Source organism: Acipenser ruthenus, chromosome 1 (assembly GCF_902713425.1).
Source record: "Acipenser ruthenus chromosome 1, fAciRut3.2 maternal haplotype, whole genome shotgun sequence".
Lineage (NCBI taxonomy): Eukaryota > Metazoa > Chordata > Actinopteri > Acipenseriformes > Acipenseridae > Acipenser > Acipenser ruthenus.
In genome coordinates this window covers 15099624-15126575 of record NC_081189.1, presented here as the reverse complement: position 1 = coordinate 15126575, position 26952 = coordinate 15099624, and the positions used below count along the sequence as shown (strand labels likewise).

The window sequence follows — 26952 nt, the reverse complement described above, 5'->3', positions numbered from 1 at the left end:
ATTACTTTTCATTTTTAGACTAAGACTCATTGGGTCAAGATCACTACTGTAATGCTACACCAGTTTATAACCCTAATGAAACGATATCATTAACACAACACGGGGTCTGTTCAATAGATCTAAACCACGACTTTACACACTTTTTACAGACACAAATACACTCAAGAGACTTACATGCATAGTCAGATGTTTTAATTTTATTACCTTGGTACAACTCCACAAAATGTAAATCTTCCCCCTGTGGCCCCATTCTATCAGTGAGTAATACCACTGAAGCTACATTGATGCTGTAATTGCCACTTAGTCAGAGCCATTGTGTTTGATTGTTGTGCCACTGCATTGTTGTTGAGTGAAGGTGCATGGTGTCATGGTAAAGGTTCCTGTGGTATAATTGCTTAATAATAAATGTGTGGAGGTTTAAGTGCAAATTTCCTAGGAGAGGGCATGCGGCTCATTGAAGAAGTGTGGAGTCCATTTCTTCTGCAAGCCACAAATAACATACTGTTATTCATTAACCTGTAATATATAACAGGGTTATTCGGCTGTAAAATGATGAAAATATAGGCCTACAGTACACAAAGTACAGGCACAGTTCTATGCATGTTTGAATGGCTTTTCTCTAAACAAAGCTTGAACTTAAACACCGTTAAGCAGTGTAATTTTAAAACTCAACAGAAATCAAAACTGTCATGTATTGAAATTCACATCTGTGAAGTTCAGTGCTATACTTTTCCCTTCATTGTGGAAACTGGAAACTATAAAGCAGCATTACTGTATTCAGTGTGTTGACAACCTTTCAACAAGTGTAATTACCTCTGTGTATTTCCTTATCTTCAATGTTGTGCGATTGCCATGGTCAGTAAAGCAATCCAGACAGCTGAGTCTGGTTGCTAAGGTGAATACATGACAAAACTGACAATGGCATTCTGCTATTTTTGTCTTCTTCAAACTAATAGCAAATGATGTCTTTGCTGGCTGTCCCTGAACACACATTTAAAATGTCTGAAATGGGACCGGGTTACCTCTAATTGGACAATTGCGTGCCACGGGTGCCTATAAAAGCTAGATTAGCTGTTGATCTACTGGTCTCTGTTTAATTCTGACACCTGCAACCTCATGCAGGCAATATCCAGTAGATTAATATGGGACCCTAAAGAAAGGAGTAGTAATTTCCACTGTGGAAGGATAGATACAACAGCTGTCTTTCATCTAAGGGTCATCTGCAGTATTATACTATTTCATGCAGCAACATTTTAGTCATATGTGTCATTATGTGTAAAGGGCCATCCATTTTAGCTTACTTTTTAAACCTTATTTATACCTTCCCTTACTCTAGAGTCCCATTATCATTTCCTCAAATGGTTGCCTTCAGCTAAAAAGCGAATTGAAATCCTAGATCTGCTCCATTGTTTCCCTCTTGCAGTACCTCCATTGTTTACCCTTCAGTGTACTTTATGTCACTGTAAATTAGGGTGGCTATTTTAATAATTGGAAACCCACCATCGCTGTTAAGGATTCCATATTCACCTCTGTCTGATAATAGAACCTGTGGCAGGGATGCGATAGAATATGCGGGTCATCCAGAGACTCTGTTAAGGCACAACTTGGGTGTGCTGACCCTCCGCCAGGGATACAGAGTGATCATTATGCCTACTGCATTGGCCAAGCTGGCACTTAAAACATGCAGAAGTATTTCTCAGTGGACTTGAAAACAGAGTGCCCTCGAGGGAGCAAAAATAATTGATAATCAGAACCAGCTGGCATTCTTTTGCTAAATATATTGCAATAATGACCTTTAAAATCAGATTCTTAAATCAAGCCTATAGGATATATAAGCAATTTAAGTATATGAATGTATTTTCATTTTAAAAGAATGATGTCTGATAGTAAACAGTAATTTCTGTTTGCAAGCATTACTTTCAGGTAGCCTGGTCATTTCGCCTGGAAAGTGAAAATGTCTCCACCCCTTCAATGCTTGCTTTCCTATCATTACCCATATGCTTTGCAAGCAGTAACATTCTTTCACCCCCGAAGACACTGCTAATGTAAAATGACCTAAAAAGCTAAAGAGCATACCTGACAATAATGGGCAAATCATTTTATTTTAGAATCATATATGTTAAAAATACATTGTCTCTGACATCATCTCAACGTTTTATTCTTCCTCTGATTTCACTCTTTGAAGAGTTGTATTGGGGTGGGGGGATGGGGCTTTGAGTTAAGAATTGCAGCTGTAATATAATGAGAGTCAATGTGATGTCCACACAGAGTGTTGCACGTATGTTCTATGTGTATGTGTGCTATATTTGTATTATTATAATGTGAAACAAGTTCAGTCTTTGTTTCAATGCTACACAACTCGGACATTAATGTCTTTTAGGTCACTTTGTAAAACAGTTTTTGCTTTTCTTTGTGGAAGGACATATCTGAGGCTATACTGAATGAATGAAAGACACACATACTGTACGTACAGACACAAAGTCTTTATTATTTCACTTGTTGTTTTTACACTCAATACACATTCTTTAAATATAAACACACTCTTGAAATATATATCTGAAGCAGGCTTATTGCTAAGAAAAGAAAAAAAACTGACCTAGACTGTTTCTAGTTGCTTTGTGACCAAATACACAGCCAGCAAGCTTTAATTTAATGTGCAAGTCTTGACATTAAACACCACTGATTGGAAAAGACAGTCTGTTAATTAATTCCTACGGTAACCTTTTTCAGCTTAGTCACAAACGGGAAGCAGTTGGCTTTTAGAGTCGATTAATGACTAGCAAGACAAGAGAACAAAACTTATTTTTTAAATCACAGAATTAAACAGAAATTGAATTGCTTTTGAGCAGAATACAATTTTACATGAATAAAATAAAGAATCTGGCTCAGGCCAGTCAATAATTATAACTGTTTTAACAGATGTATTTTTCATTTGAGCGTTTTATTTTTATTAAAACTTCCACTCCAAAATTCTATTGTATTAGGCATTGGTGATGTAACCCCTTTATCAAAGAGTGACTCAACTCATGCACTTTTATTTAATCGTTACAATCAAATTACATTTCAGACTTTTGAATATATCCTGAGGTGTCCATATGACTTTGAGATGCCACTGTTGCTTGCCTATATGTTTTTATGTTTGGCATTTTCGTATGAGGAGCTGTTTTTTCAGCACCATAAGCTGAAGTACAGGGCACTGAGTTTACCTTCTGTAATACACCTGAAATTGAGCACAGTAACTACATAATTGTTGTTTTTGTAAAGGGGAAGGGATATACTGTCCTTGCTGTTTATTAAGTCATGGTATTTCAATAACATATTACTGACTTCTGTATTACATTGGAGCAGTCTTTCTTTGCTTTGAGATTGATGAAATTTAGCATTACAACATGTAGTAGCAACAGCATGCAGAAATCTCACTGCACATGTAACACTTGCTGATATTGTCATTTAACCAAGAGCTTTAAAAAGGAGGACATGTTGGAAGAGGACCCTTCTGCCCTCTGCACATAAAAAAGAAAACATGTTAATAGCTGTGAGAGCAAATCTCTGGATAAACGATTAAACTACAAAACAGCTTCAGCTCCAATAGATTACCCATCACAGGAAAACAAATGCCCCTAATATATTTTAAGCAGTCTAAAGTTAAAGAGTGAATCTGGTTAACAGCCATTTTTCATTCTAATCCCCACTCTTAACAGGTCCATCTCAAACTAAGATAATGGGAGATCAATAGCCACAGTTTCAAGATACCCTGCTTTTTCTTTAAGCTATACACTATATCAATGTCAAACAGAATCCAAATGCATGTTGCCATGTTCCTCACCACAGCAATTCTACACAACCAAGCCATGCCAAGCCACTTGCCTCTTTACACACCTCTTTATGTACCAGTAATCAGACTTATTTAATTGTTTACAGTTGTTACAGGATTTTGTAATATACACTGAACTTAATTGTTTCTTTTTTTTTCTTAGAACACGTCTTTATTTTGCTGATATTTACACACAACATACTTCAGCACTATATAAACATCATCTCAGTAGAAAAAAGAAAAGCACTCAAACACATTACTTGCAGAAATTTGGTTTTGAATTAGTACATGTTTTCGTAGATACACTAGGGGTAGGTTTACTGAAGTGTTGTGCCTGTCGCAATGACCGCAAACCAGTTGCGAACGAGTGGGGAGTCTTGGGTGAAATGTACTAAACAACCGCAATGCTATTTGCGACTTTTCAGGGAATGCTTTGCAGCAGCAGTTTCTGTTTGCGGTTCAAGCGTAGATGAACATGTAATTATGGGCTTTCCTGCATATATTCGCATAAAGGGGGTGGAGTGCAACAATCAGGGTTCTCAAATATTATAATAAGATGTACGAAAGCTGCAGGCAATTGCGACACTTACAATTGCATCAATTTGTTAAGAACTTTCGAAAGCATGTTTTAAACAGTTGTAATTGTTGCTGGCATTTCCCAGTCTGCTTTTTCTCATGCGTTGCCAGTTGTGCTCAATGCATTTTTGAGGTGAACACCCAAATACCTATTTTTCACTAAAAGCAGGGTGTACTTAGAAGCCTTGAAAACAGATTTCTATGATATTTCTGGTTTCCTGAATGTGTTGGGAGCAATAGAGTGCACACATGTGTCGCTAACCCCTTGAACTCATTATGAACATCTGTATAGGAATAGGAAACACACCTATTCTATTAATGTGCAGGTGGTTTGTAATTGTGCACAATTTGGAACTGCACCCCTGACTAACTTCAATAAAAACGGACAGTATACATTTGTCTTATAGGCTACTAATACGAATTAGTGGTATTTGTTGCTGGTCCCTTGAAATTTGTATTAATGAGAACTGACTGTCCTCCTGTAAGTATCATAACTTGTCAATGCGGCACCATGATCTATTGTGTGTTAATTGTCTAGGCTGCCAAGTTAATAATAAAAAAAAAAAATGCTAAAATCATTTAGTTTCAATTTAAAATAATCTTTTACTTGCATTCAATGCGTGTGCAATGCAGCAGCATGATTTATTTTGTGCTACTGGTAGCCTATAGGCTAAAGTAAAAAGAAAGTGTTCTAGGTGTTCATTTGATTTTACTACTGTACTGTATGCTGTGTATGCGTACTGTACAGATTTCTATTTTTATTCAAGTAACGTGTAGCCTACCCAAAACACATTAGTGTTATTTCAGCACAATAATTAATACATTTATGCACTATAAATGTATGTATGTGCGATTTTATTGTATTTTTTTAAACCCGACACTTCCTAATGTCAGACAAACATATCCGGTTTAGCGAAGGGCTGCTGTATGATTATGAAAAGCTTTTTGATAGAAGCACATTTATTTGGGGGTGAAGGTGGGGGCCCCATTATAGAATCTGATGGGATGAAGTGAGGAAAAAACAAACAAAGAACCAAAAGATCTTCTACTCAAGAAAACGGAGACCAGTGGTGCTGTTTACGTTAATTATAGGTAAGAGGTCATTTTGATTAGCACTCCTTTTAGATAGGCTTCACCATCAGTATGGAATCCAAGGGGAGTCCAATTCAAGCAATATAACCCTTATAAGAGGATATTACCATCTTCAAGATGACCTTGTAAGGAAAGAAGTAAAGACAGTTGAACCTCCAGAAAGGACAGAGGTAAGAGTTCACAAAATATATTAACTAGGACCAGAGGTCAACTATTATAAGTTAGTACCGAAACTAAATGTCCTGATGAAAGTTGTGAGGCTTTTCATTTATTGCGTACTGTAAAATATATTGTTATGATATTGTTGAATATTTAACAGCACATGCAATAGGTGCCCTTTTATACACATTTTTGTTTGGACTATGAAGGCTTTTCATATTACTTAATGAAATGTGTAAAATATAATGAAGTATTACAAATTAACGACACACAAACTAATAGTCACAATGAAATGATGAGGTTTGCAATAAAAACACAGCGAATCACCCAAATGTGCTACTTTCTCCAATAACCAATATCGTAGTGGTTTAGCATGATGGTGCTGATTAATATGGCTAACAGCAACATGCTGCTCTCCATGAGGCACACTGCCCCAGTGCCCCCAGTCTGGATCTCAGGGTGCAGTATGTTTGTGTTGATGTAAAGTGACGTGCTGCCCTTTAGCCAGTTTAAAGAAGGATACTCAGAGATACAGCAGAAGGCAAAGTAACTGCAAAATGACCCGAGAAAGCATAAACATTTATCAACATAAACATTTTGTGGAAACAAAAACTATTCAAACTATGTGTTCAAGACTTCAATTCTAAATTAATACACATTTTATTTCCAGGATATTCAATAAAGGAGACTGCCACAATGAAGTGAAGGAAATGGGATTTAATACATTCTGCAGTGATGTGATGCCGCTTCTCTAACCCCATTGGTGCAATCGGTGGTGTCTCTTTAAAGTGTGTCAGATGACAAATGAATGACTAATGAATGGTGACTTGGGAACAGTTGAATACCAGCATGCAGGATAGGTGGCCATCTCCCAGGCAAGACCTGTTACAGGGATTGTGGTCCATCAATGCAACGCCCGGCACGTACAGTCTGAATTTAGGGGAGTATTTCTTTCAAACCCTTGAGGTCATAGTTGTTTTAGGAATGTAATATCTTAAAATGCCTTTCCTGCACTATTCTTACCACCGTGTCACCAAATACAAGCAATAATAGTACCCCTTAATTCAAACTGGTATAGGGTTATAAAACCACTCAGAAAATATACATGTTCTATGTATTATCCTACCCAGTTATAATTTCAAGGAAATACCAACTGCCCAGTCTTTTACATCAATTATATGGTAATTAGTAATATGTACACGCCCCATAATATTTTAATTAAGATGTCTGATTTTCTCATTTAATGCCAGCTGCACGTTTATAACATAAAACAAGTCCTGACACTGAATATAACAAATATACAGTATGTACTTTTTTAATTAAAATGATAACAGGGGTTGAGGGGCATATTATTAAATTCAACAAAGGGAACATACAAATGTAAATGGGGAGCCATTATTTTTCATAAAGTGTAACTGGGAAGAGTGTAAAGTAATACAATGGCTGCAGTCGACACTGACAATCACGTTTTCAACATGCGATGATCGCGCATGATTAAGGGAAAGTGAATCTGCTATTAACAGTGTCTGATTAGAGCTGCACAGGCCGATTACTCTATTGTTTGGGGTGAGCTATCCACAGGTGAGACTATGCACATTGGGGCTGATTGGGCTAATTCAGTAACAGCTGCTTGAAGTTGTGTCTGAACACAAATCCAAGCAGCTGCTCTTTAAGTGGTTTCACTTGGATTGGTAAGTGAGCCTAATCCATGCCAATGACCCTCGTCTTGGTGTCAGCACCTGATTGCTATGGAGCTCAATCTAAATAAGCAGTTTATGCAGCTCTTTGCCCGACAGTCACAAACAATCACACTGTTTTAAATTTACATTTACAAACCAGGGCCTGGATTAAATCAAAATGGTGGCGGTGCCTTCACCATTCTAAAGTGTAGGTGTGACGCATCCATAAACTTTGATTTAATTTAGCCCCAGGTAGGTTTGTTCATATACATTTAGATGATTGTTTACTGCTGGGCTTTATTTTAAACATTTTAAAGGACATTTTTCAGACAGTAATACACACAGCATACAGAAGGGGTAAAATGGGGTAAATTCCACTATAAAATATATACACCATTTTTTCTATGCATTTGGAATTGCTTATCCTATAGCAAAACAGTACTTTTTAAGTTTTCTTTTTAATTTGTAGTTATCATTTACATACATTAATACAGTCCAGTGAGATCTAGTGCTCATCGTTTGCATTACCAATAATACTAATAAACAAACAGACATGATGGTAGGAATTTCAATCATTTGCAAGCCAAAAATAAGCAGCAGCTGGTCAGTGATAAATATGTCAGGATGGTTAATACAATTTCTTGTCAACATGATAACCAGTTACATAATGCACACAGTTCACAGAATGTTTGAAAATTCACAACTAATCCCTGCCTTCATACACAATCTTTAGAAGTAGCCTTTGATTTTCAAAATGTTAGATAATCCAAGATTGCCATGTCAACACTTGGCCAAGCCCTTATCAGACGTAACCCTCCTTTAAAAAGAAAGCATATTAAGTCACTATCCATCAGTAAAAACAAAATAATATATGTCTCAGCCCTGACACTTATTTTGTTTTGCAATATGTACCAGCTTGGTTTTCGTTTACTTGAACTCAAACAATGGCTCAAGTTTTTCTGCCAGAAATATCTCGCTTTAGATCTAAATAGCTCAAAATAAGTTGCAGATTTAGGCTGTGTATGCAATGTTTTATCAGTTACTAATGCTATAGATGAGAAAAAGCACAGTAACTATCTTTCCCTTTATCCCCAACAGAAACAAAGAAAAGCAGCCGCCTTTTTACACTCTAGTCTAGGCAATTATTTTATTATTCACTAAAAACATGTCCCCCCCACCCCCCTCCCTCCCTCCCACCCCTAGTTCTAGTAGCCCCAAAGATTCCAGAAACTCTGAACGCTCCAGAATGCTCCACAGAATACAAGTAAAATCTCCCCTCATCAGGCAGCTCAGGCCCTAAATCAAGTTGCATTTTCTCCTCCTTCTTCAAGCAGGCGGTTCAGCATAATGACCGCACTGATAAAATCCCCCAGCTCCACGAAGTCTGCTGTGATGATGTTGATACCACTTTCCCCGGGCTTCTGCGTACGCACCCACTGCATCATTCCTGGAAGAGCCCTGTGACAAAATAAGAAACACAAAATTACATTAAAATGGCATTGTGCTGTTTAAATCATCAATATTAATATTAGGGCGACAACTTCAGTTATGTGTTGCTGTACGTTATATATATATATATATATATATATATATATATATATATATATATACACACACACACTAAAAGCATGTTAGGTAGATAGATAGATAGATAGATAGATAGATAGATAGATAGATAGATAGATTTTAGAGTCAAACTACATTTCTCTAGTTTGAAAGTTTGCAAAGTAACACTATATGAGTTTTTTACACCCTAATTAAAATAGCCTGGGAGAGTGTTTCTAGTGGCGTGTGTACCAGCATAGACTTCACATCATATTATTTTACAGTCCACCTTAGTTTTCTATTGCTTTACATTAACATGCATTCCCTTCTCCGTGCTAGTCTAGCCTGCAGGTTAGAGCAGTGGAAAGGCAAACACATTGACAGGTATTTGACAGCAACCCACTGAAAAGTGACTCATAATATCATTACCCCAGCTAATTTAGCACCGAAGCAGGATGATGTGTTTTTTTTTTTTTGTATCTGCTCTCTAAAGAGATGCACAGCTCATAAATCGTATTATCTAAGGTGGGTGGACATGGCTCTTGTTCCCTCTCACCCAACAGCCAATAACCTGCGCTATGATCTTCTTATGCACTGTACCTACTGGAGACATGTGGCATCGGTACTCAAGAGTTACATCAGCAAATGCTGAGGTACTGTAATGGGTTTCATAGGTCTTATCATGACCACAATTACTGTCAATGAAAGAGAGATTAGGATTTGTAGAATGTATGTGACAAATCCATCCTATCCCAGGCAATGACATTTCAAGGGGAGTAGTAAAAGAAACTTGTCTGTAATGCAAGGGCTGATGAAATTACATGTTTGGCAGTGAAGATAAAGTTAAACAGATTTTGCAGCAAAACTAGGCTGGTAAATGGCAACACGATTGTGCCAACAGCATGACGGACATGCATGCATTCCTGTCCTGTTTTGTTAAAAGAGAAAAGTTATGTGTGGTCTGATATTACATAAGGAACCAAAGAAGCTAAAATGGGTTTCTGGGGGCAAGTTTGTAAAACTCTCAATTTCCAATAGTTGTGGGAAAAAAAGCCAAAATCTTCCAATGACAAGCAGTCTGATTCAATGTTTTTTCTTCAGCATTTATACATTTTTCTAAATACATCCTTAATTTTATTCTGATTTATTCCACATTAATTTAACTTTGATTAAGTTGAAACAATTGTCTCCACCTTTATGAAATCATCTGAATAAAAAAAAAAGGAAAACATCAGTTGACCTCAAGGGTTTCATCCTGGTTAGATAAATACAATTACATGGAATTTGATTTTTTAAAGATTATTTAATAAACCCTATACAGATTTAATGAACATCAATTAGGAAACCTCATGCATATTTTGGTTGATATCAGATCTTGTAGAAATCAGATAACAGAAGTCTTTGGCAAGCAGATCTCTGACATTGAAAGTACACGTTTTGGCACTCCAGTACACAAGGAACATGCAATGGATGGATCAAAGAGATGTGGAAAGGCCAGATACAGAAGACCTTTAAATTAGTTGAATACTGTGCTCTTGGAAAAGTATCTGCTCCAGCCAGAAGAATAAAAAACAACCCCCCCCCCCCCCGCCCAAAAAACAAACAAACAGCAAGTGCTATATACCCCAAGTCCATTCTCACAGCAACTCCTAGCTTGCCAAGGCTTCTGTTAGGATGATCTGTTTCCCCCAAGCCTGTGTGCTCATTCAATACCAGTCAATGCATACCCCTCGTACACTATTTCGGTTCTCAAGAATTCCAGGTTATGAAAGATCAGTTCAGTGCTCCAGGGGGTGTTGGCTGTGCAGTACCTTTATCATTTCCAGAGGCCAGAGTTTGAACCGCATATTCAGTACCTTGCTAGCTGTCACTGGATGCACTGCAGGACTTGGAGCTACCTTTAAACTGAATTCCTGACAGCCAGATTCACTCACCTTTCAGTAATAGTTTCCCTCAGGCCACTGGCTACCCCCTTCATGACTGTGCTGGCTTTCGGAGTGAGCACCACCTGCGACACAAAGAAGGTCCCTTTCTTACGCCTCTCTGTGATAGCGGACTGCAGGAACTGGATCAGCTTGTCTGTGTCAGTGGTGTTGGCCCATGGAGATGGCATCATCTGGCCAGGCCAAAGGAAAGGCACCTCCAAAGCGGCAGGGTTGTGATAGAATACCAGGACCTGGTACTCTTTTTCCCACAGGTACTTGAGGCTCACCTCCTGGGCGAAGATGGCCGGGCAGAGCTTGTTCCCGAAGATATCCTGGAGCATGTGGACCAGCTTCTCATGGTGGGAGTTCTGCATGCCGTAGAAGTGGTTGAAATCCAAGAAGACCACTTCCCTGGAATGGGAGGTCAAAAAGGTGTTGATCTGCTCCAGACCTTCGTTGACCTTGGCACTGAACAAGCCGTGAGCAAAGTAGAGCTCGTTGTCAGGGTCTCTGGGTTTGGTTGAGATGCGCAGGTCGAAAAATCGAATCCCAGCTTCAAGCTGGTGTGAGAAGTTCATGGTCTGGGTGGCCAACCATTTCCTCATCAACTTTTTGGCCACTGTTCCGAAGACTGAGACAAAGTTCTGGACAGTCTCTGGCTGCTCTGGTCCAACTGGAGAGGCTTCATCTATGTAGAAGCTAAAGGAATCATGGGAGCCTAAAGAATGATAGAGACAGACTGTTAGTTACCTAAAGATGCGAACCTAGCCCTTTGGCTCAATATGTTTTTCCTGTGTTGCAGTACATTTCTTTGTTACAGAATAGTTATGTTGGTGCATAAATCCCATAGAGAACAATATAAACAAACTAGTTGAATGTTAGCTATTACAAATTTGACCTTTTTTTGCTTGTTGAGAAACACTTTGTATATCATTTTTTCTTTCAGTCATCACATCTGGGTGACTTTTTAAAAGTCTGCAGTTTAAAGCTACACTGTGGCCTTACAGACTCTGAAACTTGTACTCTCTCAAAGTTCAGATGGTACACCAAAGGGATTAACTGGCTATCTATTACCTAGTTTATCACTCGACCACATTCGGCACGGGCTTTCTCAAATACCTGCCGGTCAATCAAATTCTCATGATTTTATCTGGATGGGGCATTTTAACCCCATCCAGGCTGTCAGACAATAGCAACAATAAAGCAGTGTGTTTTTAAATAAACACAAAACAGTACATTTAAATAATAATACAACAGAATAATACAAAATAACACAAAACATCAGATCCGCACAGGGGCGGGGAGTACCCTGTAACCGGGCCTGGAGTGAGGTCACACGGGTGCTTTAAACTTCAGTTTTAAAATGTCACCAGCGTGTGATGACTGGAACAGGAAGTGAATCTAAACAAGAATATTCAATTTGTAACAAAAACTGTGATATCTCACAGCCAATACCAAGTTGCCCTTTAAGCTGGTTCGTGCTCAGTAGTTCAATACAGAGAGTCTCATTTTATTTATTTTTTTACTACAATGTGAGTCATTAAAAAAACTAATGTTTATTTTTTCTTTCAAATGCCAATGAAGCATGTCATGTGACACTTATTTCACCTAATCCCACAAACTTAACAAGCGAGTCCTTTTTATTATGAACAAGCACTTTCTGACAACTTTTTCTTAAGCTATACAGCTATGGTTAAAGGTTTTGCATCACCCTATAGAATTAACTAATTTTGCTTGATAAAGTCAAATGAAACCTGCTGAATAATGTTACGTTAACATATTGAATTACAGCCCGCTTTGTAGTTTTCCATGTGCTTTACGAAAAACTGACAAAAAATGAAAAACGTGACATTTCGAAATCTGACATGAAGTAGTGTTCTACTCTTACGGCTTCCGGTAGACTTTTGAGATATCATTTTGTAGTTTATTTGATTACACTATGTTAAATAAAAGATCTTCTAAATTTCTAAATCATGTTATATCATTTGATTTTTTTTTTTTTTAATTATGTCTCAATCCTAAAATTCTAGGTGACGCCAACCTTTAGGCCATGGCTGTACATTCACACACAAATACTAAGAACATCAACACTGACTACAGTTATTCCATATACTGCCAAATGCAATGAAACATGAACAGAAGAAAAAACTAAAAGTTGTGATAACTTGTAAAACCATTAGATCGGTTAGCAGCTCTTCTGGTGCCCTCTGAATACATGAAACAAGACCTCAGTGTCACTGTGGCTGCAGGAATCTGAATAGGGAGTTTTCATTAACAAGCAGCAAGTCTACCCAATCAATGCTCCTGCTACACACAGTGCGAGCGCGGCTGCAGTCCTGTCCTCAGGCACTCTGCCAACAAAGCCACAGTCTTGACAGCTCCTGCAGTTATCACATAGGCTGGGAACAGACTGAATTGCCCGTCAGACCTCAACCACGCATTTCCTTTGATGTTTTTTTTTTTTTTTCAAAAAATGTGCAGTTTGAATCTGAATCCCAGGGCAACTGGTTTAAAGGTCATTGTAAGCATTGACACAAAAACAAATACTATTGTCCACATTTTCCATTTTGTTTTCAGGTAATTCTACAGTACCAATTGTCATATTCACTAAACCTTTGTTACTGGAAGAAAGGCATTGACTCATGTCATGAGCTTCATGAATAGGGCTCATAATGAGTGACTCATTTTAATTGATACGTCTTTTAATTTATATAATTTCTTGTGAGCTTTTGAAAATCTCACAATGGCCTTCCAGTATATCTTTGCAGAGGAACTTTTTAATTAGGTTGGACTTTTATCAACTGTATGCTTTCTGAAAGCAGAGAGTTTATTGTATTTTTAAATACAATACAAGGATCTGCAAGTAGGCTGGCTGCTGTGACCCATGCCTGATTTTAAAAGGAGAGATCTTCGATTTTTAAGATTAATTATTTAATTCCAGTCAGCACACTATTTTCATTATTTTTAGTGATTTGTGTTTAACTGTAAATGAGAACTTATTTTTTATAAAGTAAAAACATACATTTGAATTATTTCAGCACTACACAGTTATCTCTTAAATAAATGGAAATGAACATATATGAATATCTGGGTAGAAACAAGATTACTGTACTGTACTGGTCTGCTGTTGTTAAAGTTTAATTCATCAACAATTACTGTCATTCATAATTAATTGTTGTTTGTTTGCTTCAGAATTGCTAATTCAGATAACTGATGACAATAGTATTGCTGTTGGCAGGCAGATAAATTAATTGTCTATTGCAGAAATATTGTATCTTATTAATCGAATCAAGCAGTTAAACTGCTCAGTTTGCTCCCTGTGTGTTCTGACTGCAGTTATCAACATGGATGTGGTGCAGTTGCTCATGCTTGTGGAAACAAGATTGAAAAAAAAAATAAACTAAAGATCACCTCCTTCAAAACCGAGACAGATAGCATCAAACGTAGGCTCCCCGGTCCTGAGAACTCCCTCGAGATACCTGACAGAGTCTGGGTGCAACGCTGCTTTGCACTCCCGTATCTCGTGGCCGGCCGTCCTGACGGTCGCCCGAGCCGCCCTGGCGACCAGCGACTCGGGAGTCAGCCACTCCAACCGCTCGCGATCCTACATAGGAGACTTTTTTTTTTTTTTAATTGTTACTAGGACACTGAAAATATTGAAAAAAAAAACGAAACTAAAGATCACCTCCTTCAAAACCGATACAGATAGCATCAAACGTAGGCTGATGTCAAAACATTGTGATATTTTCAAAGCGTTTACTCCGGTTTTTAATTAACTCCTATTTTGTGAAAGATGACAATTCAACAGTAATGTACAACACTGAGAAAAAAAAAAACACAACAACTTGACAGTGCTTAAGAGACCTTCAACTGTCCTTTCAAAAAACAAGAGTTAATTAAAAACGGGTGTATACTGTTTGCATATATGGCGCTATTTCACTAAATGGTGAGTTAATTATTGGATACTGCATGTATAATTCAATTAGATTTAAATGAACAATATTACACCTTTAAAATATTAGTGATTGTTTATTTGCCTATGGATGTTTATGATTGGAGGGGCTACTTGGCAACCCCGTGCTTCTTAGAGCTCCTGACTCAAAAAATGCCCAGGCTGGATGGAAAAAGAGAACCAAGGAAACCATGGGTGGGGTACAATATCCAGAGTAGGACCTATACAATGTGTAAACTGCAGCAGGCATTTGAAAGGAGAAGAAGACAGAACACACAGTACTATAGACCAGGTGAGACCCTTCGTTCCATAGTAAACATTCCCCAAACTCCCTCCCACAAACAAAGCATTTCTGCCTCATTTTATCCATGTGGGCACTCCCCAATTAGCATTCAGTTACCTAATTGGAGAATGGCCACAACTGTGATTGTTGTTAGGGGAAGATTTAGCGCCATCCCTGCCAACCTTACATGCCCCCTGCCACACACACACTATTTACAGCAACAGGGCTTCTGCCCTGCCTCGCCATCTCAGACATTTTAATAAGGGATTCAGAAGAAAATCACAAAGGCATGTGAGACCCACGCCGGGAAAACAAAACCACAAATACCAAAACTCAATACTGAAAGGATAATTGTATTATCCCCTGCCAAGAAAAATGAGTCCAGCTGAAATGCTGAATCTCATAATCCAATAGATATTTTATACATTGCCCCAGGGAATGTTTAAAGCTTTAGCAATGACATACATTTATTGCAGGAAATACAATTCAAATCAGACTTTTCAAGATATTTAATATTGACAAATGTTGTAGTGCAATAAAACAAAATTCTCACATTGCCAATCATTAAACTACGAATAGACCGTGCTTGTGGGATATTAGGTGAATGTGTTTCACAGATCACAAGGGAAATGCAATCCTTTTCACTGATTGTAAGCTGAAAATCTAATTTGACTTCATTCACTTCCAACATGAAATACACAGTGGAGATTACTGAAGTCATGCCGGTCTTGTCAATGTTTCCTATAGTCACAGACTTCCTGTAAGCATTCTCCTGAAACTATTGGCAGTTATGTATGGTTAAAGTCCATAATTAAACTTTGTTGTAAGCTCCGTGGTAGATTTTACGGCACTGGTCAACCCTCTTGAGGGGCAACCACCATTTGGTTTAAGAGGTGATGCCAGGTACCCACGGGTAGGTTGTTGATGGCTTATTGACGGGATATAGGTTAGTGAAGTGATGGTTAAATGAACTGAAATTGACCAACCCCGTTGTGAATCTGGACCAAAGCAAAAACAATTCTGGGCTGACTGCAGTATCACTGATTGCAATTGTTACACACATAGTAATCTTTCATTAGTGCATTTCACCCTATTCATCAAAGACATACAAATTGTGTCGATGAGAAGAAGGATTGGACTGAGTAATCTGATTCCCTTCTGTTGCATGATTAGATACTTCATTTGGATAACAGGATCAGACTGAAGAAACTAGCTCAGTAGATAATTGAGGAATTGAGTTAGTTACAGCAGCAAGAAACCTTTGAGAAGAAATTTGAGTCTCATCTCTCTGATCTGGTGTGCTATTGCTGAATGCAAGTGCTTCTTATGAACACACAGCTGGGGTATTATAGATCTCTCAGTTAGCCCAATGTAACAGGCCAGCAACCGTCCTGCAATAGTCCATATATCCATAGGCTTTGGATAATGTATTTATTATGAAACTTTGAAAAACATTGCTAAACAAGGATTTAAAATCAACTTCAAGATGTTTGGTTTCTTTGCTTGTATTTTATCCTTCAATTTGGAATAAGCAGATATGGCAAAAAGACAACGATATAGAAAAAAACTTGCTGTTCCTCCCCGATACCTTATTACTTCATGTTTTTCAGTTCAAACACTCTGTAGTGTTTTATTTTCATCTCCCAGGTTATTGTAACAGGAAAAAAGCAAGAGAAGAACCAAGCGATTCTCAGCACAGTAAAAGGCAGACCTGAAATAATGTTCATAAAGCCAATAATAGGATTTGAAAACCTTGGTTCATACTATTTTAAATGTAGTGTAGTCTCTCTTGTGAATGTTGGGATATGAGTGTCTGCTGCTGGTTTGCCATTTTTAGGATAGAACATTTAAATTCTGAGAAAGATCCCTTGCAGCTCAAAGAGTGAGTGCACCTCAATCCTGATCTGAACTCCATTCAGTCCTGGGCCTCCCTTCAGCAGACTATTGTTTGTGCCAAACAGTGTGGTAGTGTTTGTGATGTTGACTAATATCCACTGGGGGCCAAGCTGAGTCTCAAACTCAATTCACTTGACCTGACCTGAGACGGAGATTCAAAGCAGGCCTGTGGAGGTGAAAGCATGAGTGGCTGTTGACTGTGTTGTACCACATGCCCCTCAAGGTTTAATAAGTGCCACTTTCTTACCCAGAAATATAATTGTTAATCTTGACTGTATACTATCATTATGTACACTTCTTTACAATTCAATGAAAACGTGTAATCTAGTCTCCTCCTACTATTCAGAAAGAGTGCATTTATCAATAATCTGCTAGATTAGCTCTCCCATGTGCAATTACAAATTTCTATTAAGAAACCTGACCTTTCCAGTTGGTCATGAATTATACAGCACTGTGTTTCATTTGTCCTCGATTCGTGTTCACAACGTACCCAGAAGTTATCTTGACCTACCTACCTCTGCTTAGGAACTGTGCAAAATATTATTCCATGATTATCTTATGAACGACCCCCCCCCCCCCCCCCCATTGGCTCCAAGTCAATCACATTGTAAACAAGATAACGCTGTGGTTTCTGCTTGGTTTTATGTCAATAAAAGTCATCTTAAGTAACTAGAGCAGCATTTTAGGATATTGCCATGGGAACAGGTTGGAAGTGAGATCAGGTTGATATTTTCTATCACATTGCTACATTATATTTATACAATGAATCATGTAATTGAATTGTATAGCCATTAAAAGCGCATAATCATGCCAACTAAATGTAGTTTATTACTATCTTAAATGACTGTTTAATATATTGTCTCCCTCTAACCACCAGGGTTTGTATTGGTAATTGTATTGAGCTTTGTGTGTAACATAGCAAAACACCATTCCTCCCCTATTCATGAGAGTTAACAGTTTACATAGACCTTTGCAATGCAATTTACATACACGTTAAACAGAAAGGGAATATTTGAGCTCCCCAAAGCCTTATAGGGTTTTTGTTAAGTGTTTCACGTTCAAAAACCTGGAACTGACAGGCAATGCAAAATGATGAGCAAGATGGACCAAGTGAACCATTTACAGCACAGTCTGTTACCTTTGGGGCAGCCAAAGAAGAATGAAGCAACATTTGCATATTTATATAATTAGCACATAGTCTAAGATGTAATATCTAGTAATAACTAAGTGTTATATATGGAAATAAAAAAATATCTCTTTTGTATGTTGCTGATTTATGAACTGGTAAGATGTTTTATATCTCAGGATTCAAAGGGTGTTTAGCTATACTAATGCATAAGTGCAATGTAGTGTTTGTTTGCTGTGTAAATCGTGCCCGTGGATTGTTTAATCGTTCACAAACACTCTTACTGCTTATCGAGGGCGTGCTTTTCTAACACTACATTATTCTAGTATCATTCAGATGCAAAAGCGCTCAATATACAAAAATAATCGTACTCTTTGTGCAGCCAGAACAATGAGAAACCATTTATGTTATTCTCTATACGTGAACCCACAACGAAACAAGCGCCTTCAGTAGATTGAGTCATGTTACGCAGCCTCATCGCATCTACAATCCATGGGGGAAGCAAAGGGTCAGGTAAACTGTGTTGTAAATCTGAGTCCTATTCACAAAAATATAATGCTAGGACCCCAAACCTCACTACAGCATTTCAGAGAATGTGCAGTGAATCGAGGCTCTGCTTTGGGTTAGTTACGACTTATACTTTAGAGTACAACTAAACATACAATTGGGGTATGCACATCAGCATCTACAGATATGGACAAAAGTTTTGCATCACCTAGAATTTTAGCATTGAGACGTAATAATAATAATAAAAAACGATATGAATTGTGGTAACGTCATTCAAGGAAGATATGTAAATATAAGACTATTCACTGCTATGTCACATTTTGACCACTAGATGTCTCTGGAAACGTGGTCAAATAGAATAATTAACGTTCTATTCATTGTTTTATCAGGTCATTGGTTGTTTGGTTATCTAATTAAATCCACCTGTATATAAAGACACTGTGTGTTAGTCTCAAGGAGGGTGTGCAGGACAGTTTGAGCAGTATTCGAGAGATGAGAGACGAAAAAACAAACAAACAAATAAATACAAGTTAAACCTTTATAAATCCAGTGAATCTGAGTTAAATATCGGTCCCATGTATACTGTGTGTATCGCGGTGATTTATCAACAACATCTAATCCGTGTATACTGAGTGTGTCATGATAAAGTCTGATCCTTTTGGTTTTGTGTACTGTCAAGGAAATGGCTTATCCATCCTGACGATAGGCAGTGAAACCGAAGTACCACTGTGTAGTCAGTGCTTATCTATCCTGACAATAGGCAGGGAAACCAAAGTACCACTGTGTATTCAGTGCTCCAAAAAGGGACTTCATGTTGTCTTTATTTATTTTGTTTCTGGTGTTGTGAATTCAAAGGCCTGTGTATTTAAAATAAAGCAAATGTTGGCTCTGTACTGCATATACAAGACTTCAGGTTGTGTTATTTCAACTCCAATCATAGCATTAGAATCCATATGGTATTTATTACAATATATACTATTTTTAGGTAAAATAGTTCTGTATTGTTTACTTGGATTTGTGTTTTGAAAGGTACACGTTTATTTCATTGCAGGCCGCACAGCACCATTACAATTTCATTAGGCCTGTTCCTGTGGAGCGCACCAATCTGGTCTGGCTGTAAGTGTGTAGACTGATGATTTGGTGAGAAGGGAAATAGTACAATTGATACCTGAAATTTCAAATATTGCAAACATTACAGACAGGATACATCAATACATCCTGGATACATCAATTAGATACACTGCAGCATTCTGAAAGATCTAAATAAGGTCCAAAGATTATAAAGGGAAGCCAAGGAAGTCAATATCCTGATCTGGATATAATGACAGCATTAACCTCTGTTAATGATAGAGGCCCTGCTGTTATATGCAGACCAGCTGGTGGAATCTGGAAGCGGTCCAACCTGAAACAGCAAGTACATTTCACAGTATCAGGCTTGGAGTTCTAAGCTGTTTTTTTTTTTTTAAAACAATATACTATAAAACAGAAAAGGGATAATTTCAGATTGAGTTGAAGCCAACCTGCCTAGAATTGTATCTATCTGATATTTATCTGCACAGCTGTACAATGACAAATTCACTATTTCATAATATAGGATAGGGTGCTCTCCAATACAAGCCTGTACAGCACTATGAGAGGGAGGCGTGGCAGCCCAGGACTGGTTATCTACACCATTGCTGTATGTCATTGTAATCAGGACCCTAGTGTATTTTTTTTTTCAATTGCCTTTCCACAAAACTTAAGCAACATCGAGAAATTTTAGATGGTAGTGAAAGACTAGCACTTAATTGATATGAATTATTTAACATCTTATCTTCAATTGACTACCTGTGTTTCTCTGAATTTGGATGTATCTTTTTACCTTGGTATCGAAACATTACACAGTCTCTAAAAAAAATTCTCACTTAGAACTACTACCGACTAGTTCTTAACTGCCCAAAATAATCAAATTGCACTAGTCCTCACTAAACCACTGGCTCTTTATTTATTAGGTTTTAGTCCCGAATCCTTTAAAGCCATTGGCCAGCCAGGTGCTCTGCCTATTGACATGCTTTTACCCCACAGACACTGTTCAGATGACATAGGAAGTTAAACAGTAATATACTACCTGAAAGTACGTACATGGAAAGCTTTCTCTAACCTAGTATTGCACCAAATATACTTTTTAAAATTAATATACATATTTACTATCACATGTGCTTTTTTTCAAAACCTCTAAAACATGGGATCTGCTTTGCGAATGGAAGCTTTATGGAATTATTTCATTTGCTAGAGCTCCTTTCATGGTACATTAAAAACAGCTAGTTTACTTTTATTCCACTACTTGTCAATGACACTGTTTAAAATACAAATGCAAAAAAAAAGGATTAGATCGTAATATAAAAGCAGATTCACTTTGAGCCTCTAGTGCTTTATTTTCTGTAGCATAATAACTGCGAATGGAAAATCCAGCTAAGATTTAAGGGCAGGATTCAATAGACAGCCAGCAAATGTGAATGGTCATAAACTTGCAAATTGGTCTCATTCACAAACCAATTTGCAAGATGGGCTGCAGCGCCCGGCCAGATTACCTTCTGGTTTGTCTGGCTTGCCTTGATGACTTTGACAGATGACTTGTTCTGCATCCCCGACATATATTCTGTGCCTATAAAAGCTGAAGCTTCCTGTTTGAAGTCAGTTTCAGTCACAATGGCCCTCATATTAATTTTGTTTTGCTTGTGAAAAAATTAAATGATGCTAATTGGGTAAGAAATTAATTTGAAAACTATGTTATAGCACCACTTTAAAACACCTGGTAGACACATCATATTGGATAATTATACCCCCCACCCCCCCAACCTCAGTACATGTTCACACATAATTGCATGTGTGCTCAGTGCTTGTGATCAGTCAGTAACTGAGAATGACTAGTACCCAGCCTTGCATGATCCGGTAGATTAAGAATCGTTATATCAAATAAAAAAATCCTTTCCGGCTTGGAGGCAGTGTTTTCTTTTCCAGTTTTCTTATCAAAGCCGAACCACATGGAATTATTTGATATGCTTTACCAGACATGACAAGAGAAGGTAGAGCCCCAATTATCATTTCTGTATGATTATTTTCCACTACGGTGAACTGCATAGCTTATGTTCCATTTCAAATGAACAAGAAGTATCTTGATGATTTAAAACATAGACTACCACATAAGTTGTTAGATATGTTTCATGTAAAACTTCTCTGTCCATGGAAGAAAAGCAGCTCATAGTTAATGTAAGGGCACATGCACATGGAGTACACCCCATTACTACTGAGGACAGACAGCAGTGAATGTGAGGGAGTTTATTGCATGTTTTACCCCAATTGGGCCCTTTGTTTTACATATCTTGCTCTTCATTTTACACATATTCTTTTCTGCAATGATGACTGCCAAGATGGGTAAGATATTTGAGGTGTGTTATTTAAACAACTCGCTGGCTGAGGGCAAGAACATCTTCACAAAGTTCCCCAAACCGAAGACACACGTGGTGGCGGATCCACGTCTTTATAGTACAACTTCAGATGCTGTTATTTTGTGTTATCTGATGATGTTGATGTCGTTCTGCATCAGTAGAAAATGGATACTTTGTACAAATCCTTTGGGACAGATTGAAACATTGGCATGTGCAAAATAGGATGATGATCTATTGAGGGATAAGACATTTAGTGAGGAAGGAGTGGGTCATCATAACAAAGGAAAACACAGGTATACCACTTCATTTGTGAACGGTCTGGTTATTGAAATACCCCTTTATCATATTCAACATGCAACAAAACCATGGTTACCAACATTTTAGCTGAAATAACGTTTGGTCACAGCAGAGCTATACCTTATAAAGATAAAGTTCCTACACACATTTAAAAATTGTCTCAAATAAACCATAGAAAATGTATTACACACACTTTTATTGCATAAATTTGCAATAATATGCATAGAACAAAACATTAGGTAGTTGAACAGAACTAACTTGCACTTATTATTTGGAGTCTCAGCTCCCCCTCCCCCTCTCAGGACAGCTGGACTCAGTCACTGGAAGGCAAGGCAGATGGGCCCAATTTGTCCTGCCTCAGAGTTCAGCCATCGGTGAAGGTATTGTGCACAATATTCATTAAGTGTTTTCCTCTTCAAATCAAACTAGTAACTGTCACCGAATACTGTACCTATAGCAAAAGCTTACCTACACCTTAACCCGCTAATTTCAAAGTAGGTTGAACGACAGGTGCTGTAGCTGGCAAATGAAAGTGCATGCATGCAGTGGAAAGGAATATCCCCTAGAAAGTGTCCTGAGGGCATCAGATGATTTGAGGGCATTTGCCTTTCACTTCCAGAGCTTGGCAACTCTACGAAATCAAGACACCCTGTCCCTAACCCAAACCCAACCCTAACCTTAAGCAACCCCTGCCCTAAAAGCTAACCTCAAACCCAATACTAACCCTAAACCTAACCATTAACAATCATCTGATGCCCTCAGGACACTTTCTAGGGGATATTTCTGTGTGCTGCGAAAGTGCACAGTCGGTGCAGGTCTTGATGATTGACAGTCATTTAAACGAATGAGAGCATTCTAGCGCTGCTTCACTCGACAACATGGGGAACAGGATGAAAACAGGATGAAATGACTGATAGAGAAACTACAGTAGCCTTCTAAGGGACCACTGAGTTGATTGACAGCGACCCCTGCTGGCCATTCAGAGAGGAACGGAGAAGGGACAGACAGCAAGTATAAAAACTACACAAAAAAGAGATGATTTCTAAATTATTATTTTTGTTAAGAAAATAAAAAATAGTGAGTGGTTTTACCGACGTTCATCCTATGTAAACTTATTTCAGTCTAACTCATATTTTGGGGGAATTCGACGTTTAATACCGATTAAAATCGAAAGGTAGCAAGCCAGATATACTGTATAACTCATATGCATCATGGAATATGCATAAACTGGCATGCGTTTGATTGAGTTTGATTTCAGAAATAATACCTGAAGGGGTTTGTTTGCTAGAGCACCTGTCTGAAATGTTTGTCATATGCTAGTCCATTTAATCCATGTTAGCATGACAGACATTAAGGATTGTACTGTATTGATAGAAGCAAAGGAGAGTGAAGTATTCCTGAAATATTGTGCCAAAGGTCAATCATCCACAATGCAAACTTAAAGACAAATGAAGTGGAAACGTTGGGGGTTTTTTTTCAAACAATAACTCTATTTACATACCATGTACGATAAAGAAAACGCTTTCCTGTTCCATGAATTGAATGACAGAAGTGCTCTGTAAAAAACTGTAACAGCGTCTAAATTCAGAATCCTACAGTTCACATTAAAAAAAAAAAAAAAAAATCATCCTTTTGTAGGCAGCAAAATACAATCTCTCCTCTAAACAAACAGGTAAATACGAATTTAAAAGTGAATCGTGCGCAGCAATTCACAAGTCAGCCTGGTCCTGGACAAACGCATTGCCAAGGCTGGATGTTAAACAGACCCTCCCATTGAAAAGGGGTGGCTTATTCACTTTGTTAAGGTAAGGCAGAGCAAGATGAAAAATTCGTTCAGCAGGTTATATAAATAAATCAAGGCTTTCAAGAAAATGTTCCATCTATATGTACTGTTGTGCTATGCGTCAGTATTTCAATATACTTACTGTACCTGTACAGAATTGTTCGTATGACCTCTAAACCAGCAAACAGACAATCTATCCATTTTACGCACCAGTAGAAATATACTTAAAGGAATTGGAAGGATACAAGTTTCCTTCCTGTGCACAAGCGCTGTCTCTTTAAACACGACTAGATACGAATATCAATGATCAGGGAGGGTCTTACGACAATCTTCAGATCCATTCCATTCAATGTCACAGGAATCCTGGCATTATTCAATTAAACGGCATGACAGCAGCCGACAATAATAGTGAAAACCGCCTTCCCATTGAGTAAAATCACACGTTCTAAGACACATGTCGATAAATCAATTTAAATTCTAGATTCGTATGGATATAATTTGCACAGCAGTTTGCATTGGTTAAAAGAAAAGTGTCTCCACTTACCTGGGATTGCTAGGTTTGTAAGAGGCATGCTCTGGATACTCTCCGGCAAACTTGCCATCCAGTCGGCAAATCTGAGCTCGTTTTTCCCTTGAGATGAAGCCATCGCGCCGCTCTTTTCTTGTCTGACTCGCCTGTGCCCGTTTTGGTGTGGATGCTGTTTCTTCTCTTCACTGGGAGAGGTCACACTCTGAGTAGAGCCACACCCAGAGGATGGCGCAGACACGTTCATTTCCAATAAATCCTCCACAAGATTTTTTTGTGTGTGTGCTTGCACTCCACCTCTTTATCCTCGCTGTTTTCTTTTTATATAGCCTATATATTTATTTTCTTGATGCGTTTTGTGACATAGTCTACACTATTCATGACTTACTGGTTAAAAAAACAGTGCTGATAACCTGTTGTTTAATTTTGCTAGTTTTTTTTATTGGATTTATTGGATTTTATTCACGTACCATTGGATCAGTTACATACACTGTTACATCAATCCGTTTATATTTGATTTCTGAAATGTGAACTTTTTGTTTATAGGGAATCTAGATATTGATTAATTTAAATGAACGCGCAACGTTAATACCTTCGAAGGAGAATGCTTATTTTATGTAGAAAGATTGGACGATGTAAAACATACAGGATGTTTATTAATATTTACAAACACTGTAATGTAATCTCCACAGTTTGTGTGTGATGTATGCAGTGTTATGTCCGCGGTGCCCGGAGTGCGTGTCCTTCTCTGTCATGTACTGAAGCTTACTGGCGCTGTCCTCTTTACTGGTGCTGATCTTACTTGTACGGTGATTTGTCTTTCTCTCTGAATCTGACTCCGGTTGACTAAGCTTCTGTCAAACCAGACTGGATTATCTTATGGATGCATTGCGGTTTTTGCCAGTTAATCGAGCTCAACAAAACCACCGCGTATTTTTGTCTTCGAGTATACCTCATTGGTAACTTCATTTGCGCTCACTTTTGCTCCCTGCTGATCCATTTGTACTGGCGTTACTGTGAAGACTAACCTTTCCCACTTATTTCCCCGCTGACAGATCTTGCACTTGCTTAGTTGTCTCTCTGGTGTGAATATCTTGTGTAGTCTTGATTATTGTAGGAGAAATAGACGCTGTATTTCTTTCTCATCGACAATCCTTTACTTCGACATTTCTCATAAGAGATTTTTGAAGTTAATATTTAGCAGCATACTTTATCCGTCAGCAACTTAGAACTTTATATATCGATAGTTTTAATATTTTCAACTGTTTTTTCTAAAATTCCCTCAGAGTCTTGTGAAGGTTTGTCCTTCTTTTGGCATCACCCTTGGTATTAATCTATGTGGCAAACAAATCATTTTTGATTTTAAACAATTTGCATGGGATGTACTATTTGATAATGCACGTCCTTTCATTCATTGTACAGTTATTTGTTTTAACACACCGTTATCAGTATTGTGTATCACAAGGAGCCAACCGTGAGTCCATGTGAACAACCAAATGGTTTAAGATTGGATTTGTCATATACTGTAGCCTTTGTTTAGATTGAAAACTACATTTATCATTCATGTTCGGTGTGCTGTATAAGATCATTACCAACACCGCTTTCAAATATCAATGTAATTATTATGAGATCAAGCGACAACAATATATCAATATAAATCGATTTTCTCTGAAAAAGAACAGGCCTACTAGTAAGTAAGGAGGCTTCGTTTCGGTTCCCGTTCAAAACAACATGTTAAGTAACTAAAAATAAGACACAGTTTCTTAGACTCAAGTTTGTCTTTATGTGATTGATCAAAGCTCAGAAAATAATTTAAAAAGTGTTTACAAGGCAGTTATCCCTTAAGCAACCGAGATCTGTGAACAGCTGCTGTGCAAACTTGTGGATTCATACTCTCCATCTTCAACATATCAGCGACCTATGAGTCAAGACAATCTCAGACCCGCAGAGCAGGGATCGGCAAAGAAAAAGGTGGAGAGAGCAGCTGTGTGTACTTAAATATCACAATACACGACGCATGATATTAGAAATGCAGTCCCAATTTCAATATCGATATTAAACTGTGTTTTATCAAATATAATGTCGCCTATTTAATTTCAGGAACCAGTTTGCTGATTAATTTAGCAATAGTTATGTTGAGAAAGAAAGAAATAAAAAATACTTTTTTTTTTTTGTCTAGCTTGAGGAGAGTTGGATCAAGGGTATGTACAATGCGCGTGCCTTAAGAATGTCTGAAGGAGCTGTCCAACCGGGTTGGTTCTGAATGTACCTTGCCATTGAATCACTTAGTACTGTAAGTGACAAAATGACTTTGCATAGATTTGTAATTTCATCTGGTATTGTCATTTACTGTACAATACACAC

The 26952-nt window shown here is 37.8% G+C and overlaps 1 protein-coding gene across 1 annotated transcript; it reads right to left on the bottom strand.

Moving 5' to 3' along the window:
• Window positions 1–8524: 8524 nt before the first annotated feature.
• Window positions 8525–24850, bottom strand: LOC117963905 (PI-PLC X domain-containing protein 3-like). The gene is made up of 3 exons (XM_034905622.2): window positions 24607–24850; window positions 10800–11508; window positions 8525–8778 (listed from the first exon to the last, which is right to left on the bottom strand). The coding sequence occupies exons 1-3, from the start codon at window positions 24833–24835 to the stop codon at window positions 8622–8624; spliced, it is 1095 nt and encodes a 364-aa protein (XP_034761513.2). The 5' UTR covers window positions 24836–24850; the 3' UTR covers window positions 8525–8621.
• Between the last annotated feature and the right edge of the window lie 2102 nt (window positions 24851–26952).

What these genes read in the sequence shown, in the direction of transcription:
- LOC117963905 (XM_034905622.2), bottom strand. Translation starts at nt 24,835, where the DNA reads ATGAACGTGTCTGCGCCATCCTCTGGGTGTGGCTCTACTCAGAGTGTG. An exon ending in TACAAACCTAGCAATCCCAG is followed by an intron (nt 11,509 to 24,606) that starts GTAAGTGGAGAC and finishes ATCATTCTTTAG; the next exon opens with GCTCCCATGATTCCTTTAGC. An exon ending in AGGGAAACTATTACTGAAAG is followed by an intron (nt 8,779 to 10,799) that starts GTGAGTGAATCT and finishes ATTTTGTCACAG; the next exon opens with GGCTCTTCCAGGAATGATGC.